This window comes from Heteronotia binoei, chromosome 16 (genome assembly GCF_032191835.1).
Source record: "Heteronotia binoei isolate CCM8104 ecotype False Entrance Well chromosome 16, APGP_CSIRO_Hbin_v1, whole genome shotgun sequence".
Lineage (NCBI taxonomy): Eukaryota > Metazoa > Chordata > Lepidosauria > Squamata > Gekkonidae > Heteronotia > Heteronotia binoei.
Genome location: NC_083238.1, coordinates 36,825,575 through 36,842,570, shown reverse-complemented (window position 1 = coordinate 36,842,570; position 16,996 = coordinate 36,825,575). Strand labels below are relative to the sequence as shown.

Sequence of the window (16,996 nt, the reverse complement as noted above, 5' to 3'; positions counted from 1 at the left end):
TTATACCTCTTGCAAGTGTCTGGAGCACTATTCATTGCTGCAAACAGAACATTTGCAGATATTTTTTCTTTGAGCTTCTTAAAAGCATTATAAAATCTGTTTATCTTTAAAAAAAATGTTCCTTATTGTTCATGCACAATGCTTAGTTTCTGTGACCTGTCATTCCCTCAGTTCTTAACTTACTGTTTAATGCTTTCAGTCAGGGCTTTTTTTGTAGCATATTAAGCCACACACACCCTGATGTAGCCAATCCTCCAAGGGCTTCCAGGATTCTTAGTTCAGGTCCTACTGTAAACTCCAGGAGGATTGGCTAATGGCTACATCAGGGGTGTATGGCTTAATATGCAAAGGAGTTCCTGCTGCAAAAAAAAGCCCTGCTTTCAGTCATGAACAGAATTTGTTTTAAAGTTTGACAGCATATCCACTGAGGATCACTTCAAGTGCTTACCTGCTAATTCATGCATGATTGTCATGTATGCCAGTCAAAATCTGAATGATATTCTTTTAACTACTATCTGTGTAGGCATTTTACAAATCATGAAATTGCCTCTAGTTTAGCAATACCATATTAAGAACATTTAACATAAGATTTATTGGAGTTAACCTTGACAGTTAGAAATCCTTAGCTGTTGACGGTCAAAGTACCAATTTGGGAGGCTAGTATGGAACAGGATGGCAATGTAGTTTTTATGGCAATGTACGAGAGCCAGTTTGGTGTAGTGGTTAAGTGTGTGGACTCTTACCTGGGAGAACCAGATTTGATTCCCCTCTCCTCCACTTGCACCTGCTGGAATGGCCTTGGGCTAGCCATAGCTATCGCAGGAGTTATCCTTGAAAGGGCAGCTGCTGTGAGAGCCCTCTCAGCCCCACTCACTTCACAGGGTGCCTGTTGTGTGGGGTGGGGGGAGGTAAAGGAGTTTGTGACTACTCTGAGACTCTGAGATTCAGAGTATAGGGCAGGATATAAATCCAATATCTTCTAAATCTAATATAGAGCTCATACTTTCAATAGTTCTTATACTCTTTCTCTTTTCATGCAAAGTAAGAGCATTAAATATTGAACTTAAAGCCTACACATTTTACCATTACATTCTAGTACAGTGAATTATAAAAGATTTTATTTTCCCTTAACTGCAATTTTTCTATACAGGTAATGTACCAGGACAATAGAAAGTCTGTGTTAGTATGTATTGCACAATATTGATCTTATCTGTCACCGGAGAAAAATTCTTATCTAACTTCTTTACTTCAGAACCTAAGAAGCCACCAGTCTTTGATCAACCTCTTAAACCAGTTATGATAGATGAAGGCAAAATCTTGCAACTCAGTTGCCATGTCCAGGGATCGCAGCCCATCAAAATCCAGTGGCTCAGGGCCGGGAAAGAACTAAGATCATCTGATAAATGCAGTTGTAGCTTTGCTAATGGAACTGCTCTTTTGGAAGTCCAGGCTGTTACTAAAATGGATTCTGGAGAGTATGTGTGCAAAGCTTCAAATGTGGCTGGAAGTGATACTTGCAAGTCAAAAGTGACGATTAAAGGTACTGTGAAACCGAATGTTCGGAGAACTTAACGGTAATGCAAAACTGTATTACCAAATTGCTGCAAAGTGTTTGCTTAAACAGCCTTAGATAGAACTGATGTAAGCTAATCAACTGATATTTAGTGTTTTGTATTACTTAATATGGTCTGATAAAAATATACCACTTCTGATGCTACCTAATAAAACAAGTTCGTACAAAATTAGTCTAATGATAAGCAGGACAGTAGATGAAGCCATTCTAAACAATTATATCTATGTTGTGGCCAGTGATTGTTTCCTTTATCGCAGTCACTTCCTGCCCCATTTTTTAATTCATACAATTGATTTTCCAGAAAAACCAGCAGCTGCTCCAGTGGCTAAGAAAGCACCGGTCGATGGAAAGCTTTTTTTCGTTTCAGAGCCTCAAAGTATCACTATCATCGAAAGTAAGCCCAGCTTCCAAAGTGTGCATTACATTTTACATAAGATGTTGAACTCTTTTCCTTCATCCTCTGACTGCTGTTTTCTTCACCAGAATCCACAGCAACGTTTATTGCTAAAGTTGGTGGTGATCCAATTCCCAATGTGAAATGGATGAAAGGAAAATGGAGGCAGCTGAACCAGGGAGGTCGTATTAGTATCCAGCAGAAAGGAGAGGAAGCCAAGCTGGAAATAAAAGATGCAATGAAAACCGATTCTGGGCAGTACAGATGTGTGGCTTTTAACAAACACGGTGAAATTGATAGTAGTGTCAACTTACAGGTTGAGGAAAGAAGGCAAGAGGTCATTGAAGGTGACCTTAGAGCAAAACTGAAGAAGTAAGTATTTGAACCTTTCCAGAAGACAGGTAGAGAGGAAGTTTAGAGATGAAGTCACCATATCTGACCTCCTCTACCCTACCAGCCCCCCTCTGTGAAATAGTATACAAATTTATATTATTAGCCAAATAATTGGCTAAGCCCAATTATTATCTCAGTGGCCCTCCTGGTGCCACACAGTTATATTCCTATGGCCTATTTGTTGCCATCTTTCCATTGTAGTTTAAATTGGGTTTTAGATTTTCATTTGAATTTCATTAATCCTTATATGTTTTATTGTTATATTGAACCTATCTTGAACCCGCTGCAGGGCATGCTAAAAGTTGCAGAAACAAACAAACAGAATACCTAGATTACAAAATCCCAGGCTGCAGTCCTAATCACACTTACTACTAGTGAGAAGGTTTTGTTGTTGGGTCATATATCTCTGGCAGAGATCACCTTGCTCCATTGGAAGAAGACTTTCTCAATTAAGAGAAAGGAGTGCTAGGATCCAGTCCTCTGAATTTGATGTGAGGTTGAGTAAACATGGTTAGGATCAGCATGGTTGAGTAAACATGGTTAGAAAAAGACCAGCAGGAACTCATTTGCATATTAGGTCACACCTTGTGGTGTCACCATTGTTTCACACAGGGCTTCTTTGTAGAAAAAGCCCAACAGGAACTCATCTGCATATTAGGTCACACCCACTGACACCAAACCAGCCGGAACTGCATTCCTGTGCATTCCTGTTCAAAAAAAGCCCTGGTTGGGATCATAGTAGATACCGCTTAACAGCCTGTTTGAACTGTTTGGCTGTTTTTGTAATCCTCCTTTACTCCCAATGAGAGAGGCAGGCTACAAATGAAGTAAATGAAAAAAAAATGATTTTGCAAGTCAGCCTGATAATATATTTGTATTACGATGTCGATCAAGCAATTGTATAATGTTCTCTGTGTTGTGGATAGCTAGAATTTATTTTCACTTATCATGAATTAGTAATCTTGATGATGGGGGAAAGTACTGTCAAGTCACAATTGACCTATGGCAACCCTCTGGGGTTTTCAAGGCAAGAGGTGCTCAGAGGTGGTTTGCCATTGCCTGCCTCTGCATAGTTATGCTCAGGGGTGGAATTCTAGCAGGAGCTCCTTTGCATATTCGGCCACGCACCCCTGATGTAGCCAATCCTTCAAGAGCCTACAAAAAAAGAGCCTTGTAAGCTCTTGGAGGATTGGCTACATCAGGGAGGTGTGGCCTAATATGCAAAGGAGTTCCTGCTAGAATTCCATCCCTGGTGACGCTGGACTTCGTGGTCTCCCATCCAAGTACTAGCCAGGGCTGACCCTGCTTAGGTTCCACAATCTGACAAGATCCAGGCTAGCCTGGGCCATCCAGATCAAGGCTAACCTTACCCTATTGCTAATGCTGAGGATCACAACATCATCACTTAAAAATATAAATAAAATAAATATCCTGTAACAATATAAAACCTTATATTACAGTGGTGAATCAAGGAAAGATGCCCAGGCACTTTGACACCCTTCACAGTGCAAATACATCCCAGCAAGACTGTCTTTGGACATTCTATTTTAAAGCCATGCACACATGGGTGTTATTAAAAAGTTTTCCTTAGATGATGAGAGAAATCTTGGGGGATGCTAGTAAAATATAATTTATTAATTCCCCCTAAGGACAGGATTTTAGAGAGCATGGCAGGCTGAAACAGGAGGGGAAAACTGGCCCAAATCATTCTTCTCTTCTCCTCTTAGAAATGCCTCCCGCTGGTAGAAAACTTAGGTGGGATCCAGTCTTCTATAAAACTTCACAAAACACTCTTTCACTTTTGAATATATATTTTTAGTTTATCCAGATGAAAATTCCTAGTAACTTGCATGCAAATTCAACCCAAGTGTCCAAAAGGAAAAAAGGGGACAGTAGCTTCTTTAACAAATAAATTGTCTATTCCCTATAGGACTCCTACCAAAAAGAAGGAAGGCGAGGAAGAAAAAGCCATTGATATCATGGAACTTCTTAAAAATGTAGATCCTAAAGAATATGAGAAATATGCTCGTATGTATGGAATTACTGATTTCCGAGGCCTCCTTCAAGCCTTTGAGTTGCTAAAACAAGAACAAGAAGCAGAGACTCACAGACTGGTAACTACTGGTTTCATGATAGAGTTTTCACTAGTGATTTAGAATGGCTTTTAAAATATGTTCTGTATTACACACTTAATCAAATGCACTTTTCGAGTGTTGTCTAAAGCATTTAAATTGAAACTTGGATGTTAACCTTGACTTATGATAGATCCCAGTCTTTGGGGTAGTTTCTTCTCAGCATTAAACAGTGAACCTTTTTGTTCATTAAACATTTCTTGCTATTCCAGGACACATTGTTCATGCTAAAAATTATTTATCCAGTGTTCTTTCCCCAAACGATGTGATCACAGACCCATGCATAAAATATATAAATTAAGAATTGTCTTCTGGGATACTGAGAGCCAGTTTGGTGTAACGGTTAAGTGTGTGGACTCTTATCTGGGAGAACCGGGTTTGATTCCCCACTTCTCCACTTGCAGCTGCTGGAATGGCCTTGGGTCAGCCATAACTCTCATATGAGTTGTCCTTGAAAGGGCAGCTTCTGTAAAAGCTCTCTCAGCCCCACATACCTCACAGAGTGTCTGTTGTGGGGGAGGAAGGTAAAAGGAGATTGTGACTGCTCTGAGATCCAGAGTATAGGACAGGATATAAATCCAATTTCTTCTTCTTTTTCAAGAGCTGAGCAATCTTGTTATTTTTATTTCTGTTTCTGTTACCCTTTGATAATATTTGGAGTTGCAGAATCTGAACTGTATTGCAAGTACTGAAAGTTAGATTAGCAGAGGGCAAGCTTAATTATCAGTACCATCCTAAACCGAGTTGTGTCCTTCTAAACCCATTGAAGGACATCCAATTAGAATTGTGAAACTGTTCAGGATGACACTGTTAGTCATGTAAATAGGATTGTTGGTGTGGTGAATAGAAATAAGTGAAAAGATTTTTTTAAAGCATTTTAAAAATGCTACATCATGGTCTTTGTTTCAACAGGAGATTGAAGTAACTGAACGGTCTAGAAGGGAAGAACAAGAGTTTGATGAACTTGTATCATTTATTCAGCAAAGACTCACACAGACAGAGGTAGTAAATGCAATATATTTTTAAAACTAATGTCATATCTTGACATTAATACAATGTCATCAGACAGCAGAATCTGTGCTTTGAAATCATTGAACCATATCAATAATATTTTGCAGCCTGTTACTCTGATCAGAGACATTGAAGACCAGACAGTACTAACAGATGAAGACGCTGTATTTGAATGTGAGATTAAGATAAATTATCCCGAAATCAAACTTTCCTGGTACAAAGGCACAGAAAAACTGGATGCTAGCAACAAATATGAAATAAAAATTGATGGTGACCGGCACATACTTAAAATCAGGAACTGTCAGCTTGGAGATCAGGGAAATTTCAGAATTGTCTGTGGACCGCATATTGCCAGTGCCAAGCTTATTGTCATTGGTAAGTACAAAACTTGTGTGTAAAGTAGCGTACGGTTTGATGTTGCCTTTATTCGGTTTCTTCTAAAATTTGCACTTTAACCTGCTCACAGAACCTGCAATTGAACGACCTCTGCGTGATACTGCCCTCAAAGAAGGCTACACATGCTCTTTCGTTTGTCAGTTCTCTGTCCCAAATGCAAAATCCCAGTGGTTGAGAAATGGAAGGGCCATTAAAATAGGAGGTAGATATTCAACAGATGTCTCGGTGAAGGTGCACAGGCTCATAATCAAGGATGTAAGGACGGAAGACCAGGGACATTACACCTGTAGGTTTGACCATCTAGAAACATCTGCAGAACTAACAATTGAAGGTTTGTATACAGATGCGTATCTTTTATTTTACAAATAGGAAGGCACACAGAGATCTTTACTTCTAAGACAAAAGGCGAAGGGAAGAAGAATGAAAGAAAATGCTCTAATATGGGGGTGTCAAACATGCGGCCATTGGCCAGGCCAGGCCCCTGAAGGGCTCCTATCAGGCCTGCAAGCAAGTCTGCTTCCTTTTCCCTCTCTCTTGCTTCTTTTTGTGTCACAGCTTGCTTTGCCAGGATTTCTCAATTGCACAAGTGCTATAGAGCAAAGCCTCTATTTTCTCCATTGGCCGAGGCTTCTCTCTTGGGGAGGAATGGTGGGAAGGGAGAGCTTGCTTTGATACTGACCACAATATTGCAAGAGTGCTAATACTTTAAGCATATTTTATTTTAGTTTTTTTTTTTTTAATCTTTAATTGTGTTTGTCTGTGTACTTTATAAAGTTATATCCCTGCTATGTGGCATTACATTTTATGACATTTATGGCCTGGCCTGACAAGGTCTCATTTATGTCAGATCCGTCCCTCGTAACAAATGAGTTCGACACCCCTGCTCTAATAGAAGCAGACCCTGGTCTAAACTTTTTTTCTAAGATATCTCTTAAATATCATCAAACACTTCTTACTTTATTCTTTTGGTTTTGACATTCTTTCAAACTTCTTATAACTGATCTTTGCCTACGCACGTCTGAATTTGGCTTCTTCATTCAGCATTCTTACGAAGAGACATAGTGGCACTTTTCTGTACCAGTTATCTTAATGGGCTCCTCTTGAAGCTAACATAAAACTTTGCACCAACATGTAAAATGGAGGATGGGAGAATGATGTCATGAGCCACTTTGGGTACCCGTTGGGGAGAAAATCAGAATGTAAATAAATAAATAGTGTAAAAGGCTAATTATTGTCTTTTTTGTTTGTTTCAAAAACAGCTGAGCCTATTCAGTTTACAAAGAGCATTCAGAATATAGTGGTAAGCGAATACCAGTCTGCAACCTTTGAGTGTGAGGTATCTTTCGACGATGCAGTTGTCACATGGTACAAAGGCAAAATGGAACTGAGGGAGAGTCATAAGTACAGCTTTAGAAGCGAAGGCCGCTGCCATTATATGACCATCCACAATGTTACAGCAGATGATGAAGGTAATACCAAAGAATTTTCACTGCCTCTGCTCTTGCTGATATAGGTATCTCTTATGAAAAATGACTTGATACCAAATTGCCTTTTTTGTTTTCAGGTGTGTATTCTGTAATTGCTCGTCTTGAGCCAAGAGGTGAAGCAAGAAGTACTGCTGAACTGTACCTGACAACTAAAGGTTTGTAAAGCTATTTCCCCACACACACTTTTTAAAATAATGCAGTGACATGTAAAAACTGAAATAAATGTATTTAAAATCACCCTTATTCTCAATAAAATCTTAATTTCTGTTTCTTGCAGAGATCAAACTGGAAGTAAAGCCTCCAGGTAAAGAAAAAAATTCGGAATGCAAACTTTATTTTGGTATTGAAACAGGAATACAGATAGTCTTGTGTTTATCCTTAAAGCATATAGGCATGGGACTTCGTCTTCCAACTGCAATCCCTTGGTCTGCATTTGTTAGCATTCAGGGGATCCCTGACTTTCAGGAATAGTCTTGGTGTGGGTGGGGGCAGTGTTCAAGTACTGAAATGGCTTTTGGGTGTCCCCAGGGCTTTTTTTTGTAGCAGGAACTCCTTTGCATATTAGGTCACACACCCTTGATGTAGCCAATCCTTCTGGAGCTTCCAGGGCTCTTCGTACAGGGCCTACTGTAAGCTCCAGGAGGATTGGCTATATCAGGGGTGTGGGGCCTAATATGCAAAGGAGTTCCTGGATGTACCTAAGTTAGTGGGAAACTCTAGGGCTGTATACAGAAATCTACTGATGGCTCCCTGGTTTTCTGTATTAATATTATAATTAAGCAAGCATAGTCTGTCTGCAGCTTAATGCCATGAACAGCACAAGAAAAATATCTGTACTTAGGCAGGGTTTTTGAGGATCCCAAAATTTGGTTAGAATCAGGCTGAGCTAGTAAAGTTACAGACTAAACAAAGTTTCCTCAGAATGACGAAATGAATTATCCAGTAGCCTAAAGCAGAAGGTGCTAGTTGTCCAGTACCTTTCCGGGACGAGCTGTCATTTATATTATATAGCATAAAACTAGATCAGAAAACATAATATGATCACTCTTTTCTTTATATTTGACTTTTCAGACATCCCAGATGCTAGAGTTGCAGTTCCAGTTGAAGTTCCAACTGAAAGTAAGATTTACCTCAATGCAAAGTTAAGGCTGGCCAGGAAAAGATTTTGTGCCACATTAATGCGCTTTAATGGAAACATTCCCTTTTTTTTTTCTCAGAACTTCCTGGTCTTCCTATCTTCATTCCAATGCCAGAAGAAAAGAAGAAAGAAAAAGGTATGTTGTCGTTCTGAACCTCTATGAAATGGATTTTGTGTCTATTTTTTCTTTCTAGCTTTTTTTTTGACGTGCTTAGTGCATTTATTCATTTGTGTACTTATTTCTTTTTACTAGTGACTAAAAAGACAGTTGTACAAAAGGTCACCAAAAAGGTGGTTCCAAAGCCTGAAGAGGAAGTTACGCCTCCTAAAGGTACTGTTCTGTCATTATAAGGCCAAGTTTTGATACAAATACTGGTCCAGTGTGATCCAGTTAATTTAAAATGGCAACAGCAATAATTCTCTCTAGATGGTACCATACTCCTCTTCTTTTGCATAAGTTGAACCCTAACATTCCTCCCAAGTGTTGGAGATGTTCAGGCCCTAAAGGCACTTATTTGCACCAATGGTGGGAGTACAGAGTGATCCAGCCATTCTGGCAGTCAGTGTTTAAACAAATTCGAATTATTCGAATATCCTTTGCATATTAGGCCACACACCCCTGATGTAATCAATCCTCCAAGAGCTTACAGGGCTCTTAGTACAGGGCCTTCTGTAAGCTCTTGGAGGATTGGCTATGACAGGGTGTGACCTAATATGCAAAGGAATTCCTGCTTCAAAAAAAGCCCTGCTCCCAGTACTTTTACATAAATGTTGGAAAGAATGGGGGACAAGTTGGAACCTTAGAGAATGCCAAAGGCCAAAAGCCAAGGTGCAGAGCAGCAGTCCCCCAGCACCACACACTGAAACCTACCCCTGAGGTAAGACTGGAACCCCCACAGAACAGTGCCTCCCAGTCCTGAAAGATGATCTAGAATGATATCATGATCCATGGTATCAAAAGCCACCAAGAAAAAAAGGAAATACAGGGTTGTTAATTTATGGTCAAGTTATGGGCACTTTCAATGTCTTCCATTGTGTTCTTGGGACTAAATCTTATCCAGTTTAAATTAATTGGATTGTTGCCATTTGTTCAATAGGACATATAGAATTGGATCCAGCCAGCTTTTTCACTCAATCTCATCCAGTTCTTGCTACATTTCCCATTCCACCTGGCTTTTGTCTGTGCAGGTTCCATGATCCCTAGAGGGACCCCATTTCCTCTTTCACCAGCAGAAAAGTTGGCTGGATCCAACCAATGTTTAGCAAGATGTGTTGATCATTTTTGTAGCTCTCATACTTATTTGAAAAAGTTGAAAAGAATTGCATGTTCCCTTGAGAGGCAGAATGCAAATAACCCTTTCTGATGGTGGAAAGTGCCATGAAATCAAAGCCAACTTATGGTATCCTTGTAAGGTTTTCCAGACAAGAGATATTCAGAGGTGGTTTGCTGTTGGCTGCCTCTGCATAGCAATCCTAGACTTTTTTTGATGTCTCCTATCCAAATATTCACAAGGGCCAATCCTGCTTAGCTTCTGAGATCTGATGATATCAGGCTAGTCTAGGCCATTCGGGTCAGGGTGATATTTTCTACACATGAGTAAATCTAAATTAATCTCACTGACATTAATGGAGACTTAGATGGACTGAAATTCAAACACTACACATTAGCACAGTGGTAGATCAGACTGTTCATTGGACATGTTTCTAAATGTTTCAGAAGTGGTAATGAAACCAGAACTCCCACCTCCTGCCCCAGTCCCCAAAGTACAGGAAATTATTCCAACAAAAGGTAATGAGCTACATAAACATCCTAGGAAAATAATCCATTGTGAGAAAAATTAGCCTTTAACACCTTCTCTGTTACCATTGTGTGGGTGTAATTCTTCATTTTTTCCTTCCATCATCCTAACTTTATTACTCATCCTATAATTCCTTTCAATTTCTTTACTGGTCTATCCTGATAATACTAATATGAACTCTCTTTTCTCCCAACATGTACTTTCTGAGATAATTGCAGATGAGCCAGCATCGTGATTTCCTCTTGACCAAATCATGCACTAAAATTATTAGTTTATTAAAAAGTCATACTAAAAAGCAAGGGACTGTGTATGTTTCCATAGAGCAGATAACTTTTAACTAGTTTTCCTATCCATTAGCAAGGTGTAAATACTATTTCTGTTTATACCACAACTATATTGCTGTAGTTTTAAGCATTGGAGCAAACACTAGTCTGCTGAGCTTTCAGAGCCCAGGTATTTGCTTACACATGTCGTCAGTAAATGTTCTACAGATTTCAGATATTCATGCAATGTTATTTTTTGTCAAAAGTTCCCGCCAAGAAACCTCAAGAGGTCAAAGTAACCGCTGCAGCCAGAAAGAAGGAAGTGGTTTCTGAGAAGAAAGAAGAAATCTATGAGGTTCAAAGAGAAGCTTATGAAGAATGGGAAGAGGATTATGGAGAAGAACATGAATATTATGAAAGAGAAGAAGGTTATGAAGAAGGGGAAGAGGAATGGGAAGAAACTTATGGGGAAAGAAAAGTAACTTACGAAGAAAAGAGGATTATTCAGGAAGAAGGTATTGTTCTTTTAAAAAAAATTTCCATATGAGTTTTTTTTTCAATCGCTCCTTTTTTTTGTTTGTTCCTTTTTCTTGTAGTTAATTGACCTGATCTCTTGTTTTAGTGATCTTTCTGGAGGGAAAAGCATCACTGTTTTTGAAGCTTTACTGTTCTTTTTTCTACCAAATTTGATATTCTTTCAGTGGACAGAAAGTTCTTATTATACATGTTCATCCAGTCTCTGTTGTGGTTCAGTGTGTTCTTAAACGCCACCTATGTTCTGTCTAAATTTGTTTTCGATACAGGTTTTATGCGTATCAGGCACTTCTGTGCATTCAGAGTGGGGGAGGTTTTTACTGGTTTCCCCCTTCTTGCAGAGGTTCTCTTCACACCTTACGATGTTATGTGGTCCTTGTTGGAATATGGAGAATTGTGTACCTATGCATACTGACCGATACCCAGCTAAACATTCCAAACTGATATCCAACCAAACATCCTTGTATCCATGGACCGTGGGATCTAATCCCTTAGCCCAAGCCTTCTTCATCAGACTGAAAATGCACATCCACTTCCACATGGCCTCATATAAAAGTAGATAGGGTACAAAGGTAGAATGTAGACTGCTATTGCCAATATCTCACTTTGTTCTAAAATACTTTGAGAAAGCACAAATGCAAATAAACAGATGATGGCTTAGGTTCTACCTAGAATTTTCACTGTTGTCAATTCTCCACTGACATTAGAGACTTCTAATTCCTTCCAAAACTACTGCTGGGGTGGGGGGTTCCATTTCCTAGGAACAGCATTTCAGTAGGCATTTGGGGCTGCTGTGACAGGGGCATTTGGTAGCAGAAATCACCCCCTTTGTGCCTGAGGAAATTCTAGCTGGGATATCACCTGTATCACCAAAAACTGGACTAGTCCGAGTAGAAATTTGGTGTGTGCTGCAGTAGACATACCTCTGCATACTCCCTAATATCAATATTTATTACAGTGGTTCAGGTGCCAAGTAAGCCGGTACCAGAACGTAAACCACCAGCAATTGCAGCTAAAAAGGAAGAAAAGAAAGAAGTTACAGTGGAGAAAAAAGGTAGGACTTTTAGAATTTTGGTATGAAAAGTTTTCCTATTGTAGCATGCTTCCAACAGCTGATATTAAATAATGAAATGAAGTCCCTTCCTTCACTTGATGTAATCTGAATGGTAACCTTAACACCTGAAGTCAAACTCTGCTTCGTTTCAGTCATTAGAAGGTTTGCTGTTCATTTCAGCATGCTCAGAACTTCACCCTAATTTTCCCTGCTCTTGCACAGAGGAACTCAAAAGTCTGTGCTTTAACACTACCTCTTCCACAAAGGGATTCAAAGGAATGCAGCATGGGCTGGTTAACGGGATTAGATCATAGAAATTCCAGAGACAGAAAATTCACTGTTAAGAGCGACATCCAACATAGTTTTTTTTTAAAAGTCAAAATCTCATTATATGGTAAACAGCCTGTTAAGATAAACCATTCCACAGTAATGTAAAGTATCTTCAATCCCCTGCAGTCACTCGAAAACCTATAACTGAAGATGTTGAAAGAACGGCTCAGAGACTGGAAGAAGAAAAACTCAAACGGACCACTAGAGGTATTACCAAAGATAACAGGGTGGCTCAAAACTATAGGGCTGGTTCCCAAGATGCTCTTCTGTAAGATATAAATTCCATGTGCTTAAGGGTGAACAACGTTAGCAATATGCTTGCTTTAATTTAAAATCAAAGAAGCCATCAAGGTGGAGGAAATTAATATCTAATATTAATTAATAACTAATATTAATCATTCTAAATTCCCTCCTTATAATCACGATGGGAACAATTATTTGATATTTTATGGGATTGCATGATTCATTTATATATTTATTTAAATGTATAGCCTGCCCTATCTCAAGAGTTCATAGTGAGGAACATAGTTGTATAGTTGAGCATCAAACTCTTTGAGGGATTGGTCCAAGACACATAGAAACTCTTAGGCTAAATGTACAAAGCATGATAACTAACAACTAGCGACTTTGCAAAAGCGTTTCTAATGAACAGTGTTTTTAAATGGAAATTTTCATCATTAGCAAGGGTATTCTGATAGTCTGCTCATACTAAACTCTCATTCACCGTGCTTCAAAGTTTCGATAAGAATACAGAGGAGGCTGGGAACTTCGCACAATGCTACAATGAAGTCCACTGCACTCCCTTCAAAAAACGTACTAAGACAGATATCAAGTTTTATATCATCTGTTTAATTAACCATTCTTACTTTTTTGCATGATTCTTACATTCTTTTCCTTTATGGAAGCCCAAAGTAGTTGTTGTTATGTCCCTTGTCATGTTTCCAAATGTGTGAAGTAAAAATGTGTCATGCTGGGTCTTTCTGTCTTTCTAAATGCCATCATCATTCATTCCTATGTTGGTGTCTTTCTTCTGTTTGAAATTTACTATTTGTGTTTTTAAAGTACCAGAAGCTCCGACACAAAAACCTGCACGGAAAATGGTCCAGGAGGAAATTTTAGAAAGGAGAGGTATGAAATATACTTTTTCACCCTTTATTTGTACCAAGTGTGTGTGTTCATGTGTGAGCAAATGTGTATATTCAAATTTATTCTGTGTTGCCCCTCTTGGTTACTCTTCTCTTCTATGCATTAGTATATGATTTATTAGACTTGCATCATTCCCGTTATAAAATACTGAACAATATGATCATTCTGCATGCAGGCATAGCACCCATTAATGGAAGCAGCCCCAGAGTTTAACAAAGCCATGTTTCCCCTCTTTTTTACGTGCAGACAAACATGGGCATGTGGGTATGCAGTTCTGCAGACCATTGTGAAGAATAAGTCACATTCCTTGTAGTGTGACTGTGCCCACAAGAGAGAAGATTAAAAGCTGGAGTCTGTTGAGCCTTAAGGAGATAACTCTTTGAGAAGGTTCAGCACTTATACATAAAGAAATAATGTTGGGTTTTGTGAATTCCCTACATTGAGTTTATTAGTCTGCTCTGTTTTACATTTCTTAGATTTGTCTGCAATACACACGCACGCACACATTGCAAATAATTGTATAATTGATAAACTCACAACGATATGTACATATTCCAGTGGTCTTATCTCTACATTTCTTTAGTAACAGGGATTTTGTGTGTTCTTCCTGTAAGATTTCCACAGAGAAATATATAAAGGCAATAACTTAAGGTGCCTGAAGAAACTGTATTTGTTCTCTGTTATAATTTGTTTCAATGTATCTCGCCATGGTGTCTCTGCCCTGTGATTTTAACTCCTCATGCTTGAGCTAGGTGGTTCCACATATTGGTTCCATGAACATAAATTTATTGTCTACTGGTTTTTAAATCCAAAAGTACTAAAATGAACTCTTACTTTTAAAGTGCCAGTGGAACAAAAATGGACCATTTCAGAAGAAAAGGTCTCTGTTTCTTACCACAGAGAAGAGGAATATTCGTATGGTACAGGTACCTACCAAAAGCTTCTTTCATTTCTTTTTGCTCTTGGTTATTCTTGGCTTGTGTGATAAATCTTTCCTTTCCTTTGCTCTGACTTTGCTCTGCTTGTGAGCATAGGAGTAAACTCCTTCCACATACACTCTGGGAGAAATAGAAGTGAGCATTCCTTTGACGTGAGGATCAGCTCCTTTCTTGAAATGCATGGATCATTATCCAAGCACAAGAACTCCATGAGCACACCAGACCACATGTACAGCTCTGGGTTGGGGCAAAATACATAGTTGTTTCCTGTTGCATTTATAAGTTTTTATTTATGCACAATTTCAGTATTAGTCTACAATACAATAGAACAATAATCTTTCAATCTTACAATTCTATTTAAAGAACCAGAAGAGTATGAAGAACAATACTATGAGGAAATCCCTGAAGCTCCACTGATAGAAGGTAGATTCACTTATGTTTCAAATAACTTTACTAGTCTTCTGTAATATGGACTCCATCTAAATCAGTCTCTGTTGTTATTGTACTCTCTTCTGGAATCTGCTCCTGGTTTGTCATAAACATGTCTTTACATGCACCATTTCAATATTATCCACAATGTAGTGCAAATACAATTTTTAAAAAGGAATTTTTACAATTCTCTTTAAAGAGCCTGAAGAATATGAAGAAGAAAGGTTCTATGCTGAAATTCCTGAGGTTCCACCAGCTAAAGGTATAAACACATATCAAATTACTGTAATACTCATAAGGTTTTAAACTCTTAGCCATGGAATGCTTGGTTTGTACAGTTCTTAATGTATCTCCTTGTTGGTGGAGTTTCTAAATGTCTCTGTGTTTGCATGTTATTGAAATTTTGCAGAGCTCATATGTTTAAAATAGTGTGAATGTAGTATAAAAATACTCTGACTGCTACAATTAACTGATAAACCCATGTTAATATCTTTTTTTTAAGTTCCTGAGGTGCGTAAGAGAGTAGAAGAAAAAGTTCCAGTGGCTGTTCCCAAAAAAGTAGAGGCTCCACCCACTAAAGGTGACTATCTACAAAATAATACACCTTTTGCCAGACCTTCTGTGTACCACGTTCTTCCAAACAACTAGAATACCACAACCAAAAATGGGGCTGCTACTGCAACAGAAACATGCCTTTACAACACACAACCTCCATATTAATCACATGTATTGATGCCATATTGGATTAACCATTTGATAACTGCAGTGGTTATTAATAAAACCCATGCAACACATAAAATACTTGAATGTTTTAAAATCCGTGTTGATATGTTGAGCATTGCCTTCATATAAAGGCTTTGCTTTCTTCGTGCTTTTCTAAAATTTCATTACCTGTGTGCCTTTAAAGTGCCGGAGGTACCGAAGAAACGGGTCCCTGAAGAGAAAAAACCTGCCCCTCCTGCCAAAGTAGAAGCTCCACCAGCCAAAGGTACATCAATTGTCAAAAGAATAGCAAGATCTATTCATCTTGCTTATCTTAATTCTGTCATTCTTTAAGCACATATTCATATGTTACTTAACGTGGCTTTGTCACCTTGAATATGTTTGTGTGTGTCACAATGAAGTAAAAAATTGTCTGCTCCGTTTTGCTCTATAATGCCATCTGTGTGCATTATATGATTGTTGTTATGTCTAAGTACTACGTGTAGCATTTACCAATCAAGGCTTTAACTGGCACATAACTCTATGGCCAATTTCGCACTCACCTTACTCTGCTCTCACGATCATCTTCTCAGTGCAGCGTCCTCCTGATTTCCCATTATTTGCGTCGGGGCTGCAGCAAACATTGCCGTTTTCATGCAGCAAACAGAAACTGGTTTTTAGCAGTTTCCATTTGCTGCACAAAACCCGTGATTTTTACTGCAGCCCCAGTGCAAATAGTGGGAAATCGGGAGGACGCCATGCCGAGAAGACGAATGTGAGAGCGGCGTAAGAGTGAGTGCGAAATCGGTCTGAGTATTGGGGCCAGTGAGATCAGATCAAGGTATGAATGATGCCTCTGTGTTCATAATTGCAGTGCTGCATCGATAAATGCTGAAAATTTAGTATCATGCTTTCATCTGTCTTCCCCCCCCCCCATGTTGTATTTCTTTTTACTATATGGACTCTTTTAATAGTCAGCTCAGAATAAGAGTAAAAAGTAATAAATCTTCTTTTTTAAAAATAATGCTAAAGTGCCAGAAGTGCCTAAGAAGCCTGTTCCTGAAGAAAGAAAACCTGTTGCTGTTCCCAAGAAAGAAGTGGCACCACCAGCTAAAGGTACATAATCTGAAATCAGAAATACCAAAACAAAGAATATTCGTCCCATGTATTATATGTAATGGGGATTAGACAAATCCTTAGAGGAGAGGCCTTATACTTGCCAGTGAAATCCAGTTCTTGGTGGGGTAGCAATGGAAGATGGTAGGATAGTGGACCAG

General features: G+C 38.8%; 1 protein-coding gene across 1 annotated transcript in view; it reads left to right on the top strand.

Moving 5' to 3' along the window:
• The window catches only part of TTN (titin), a 356,828-nt gene that overhangs the window by 140,678 nt on the left and 199,154 nt on the right, over window positions 1-16,996 (top strand). The window contains exons 96-118 of the mRNA XM_060257371.1: window positions 1,253-1,540; window positions 1,875-1,967; window positions 2,057-2,339; window positions 4,291-4,474; window positions 5,405-5,494; window positions 5,611-5,878; window positions 5,970-6,230; window positions 7,159-7,368; window positions 7,464-7,541; window positions 7,664-7,690; window positions 8,458-8,505; window positions 8,604-8,660; window positions 8,778-8,855; window positions 10,853-11,101; window positions 12,079-12,174; window positions 12,631-12,711; window positions 13,567-13,632; window positions 14,493-14,576; window positions 14,952-15,011; window positions 15,217-15,279; window positions 15,520-15,597; window positions 15,925-16,005; window positions 16,752-16,835. Coding sequence (XP_060113354.1) covers window positions 1,253-1,540; window positions 1,875-1,967; window positions 2,057-2,339; window positions 4,291-4,474; window positions 5,405-5,494; window positions 5,611-5,878; window positions 5,970-6,230; window positions 7,159-7,368; window positions 7,464-7,541; window positions 7,664-7,690; window positions 8,458-8,505; window positions 8,604-8,660; window positions 8,778-8,855; window positions 10,853-11,101; window positions 12,079-12,174; window positions 12,631-12,711; window positions 13,567-13,632; window positions 14,493-14,576; window positions 14,952-15,011; window positions 15,217-15,279; window positions 15,520-15,597; window positions 15,925-16,005; window positions 16,752-16,835 — 2,907 coding nt within the window. The remainder of the gene's footprint in view (window positions 1-1,252; window positions 1,541-1,874; window positions 1,968-2,056; window positions 2,340-4,290; window positions 4,475-5,404; window positions 5,495-5,610; window positions 5,879-5,969; window positions 6,231-7,158; window positions 7,369-7,463; window positions 7,542-7,663; window positions 7,691-8,457; window positions 8,506-8,603; window positions 8,661-8,777; window positions 8,856-10,852; window positions 11,102-12,078; window positions 12,175-12,630; window positions 12,712-13,566; window positions 13,633-14,492; window positions 14,577-14,951; window positions 15,012-15,216; window positions 15,280-15,519; window positions 15,598-15,924; window positions 16,006-16,751; window positions 16,836-16,996) is intronic.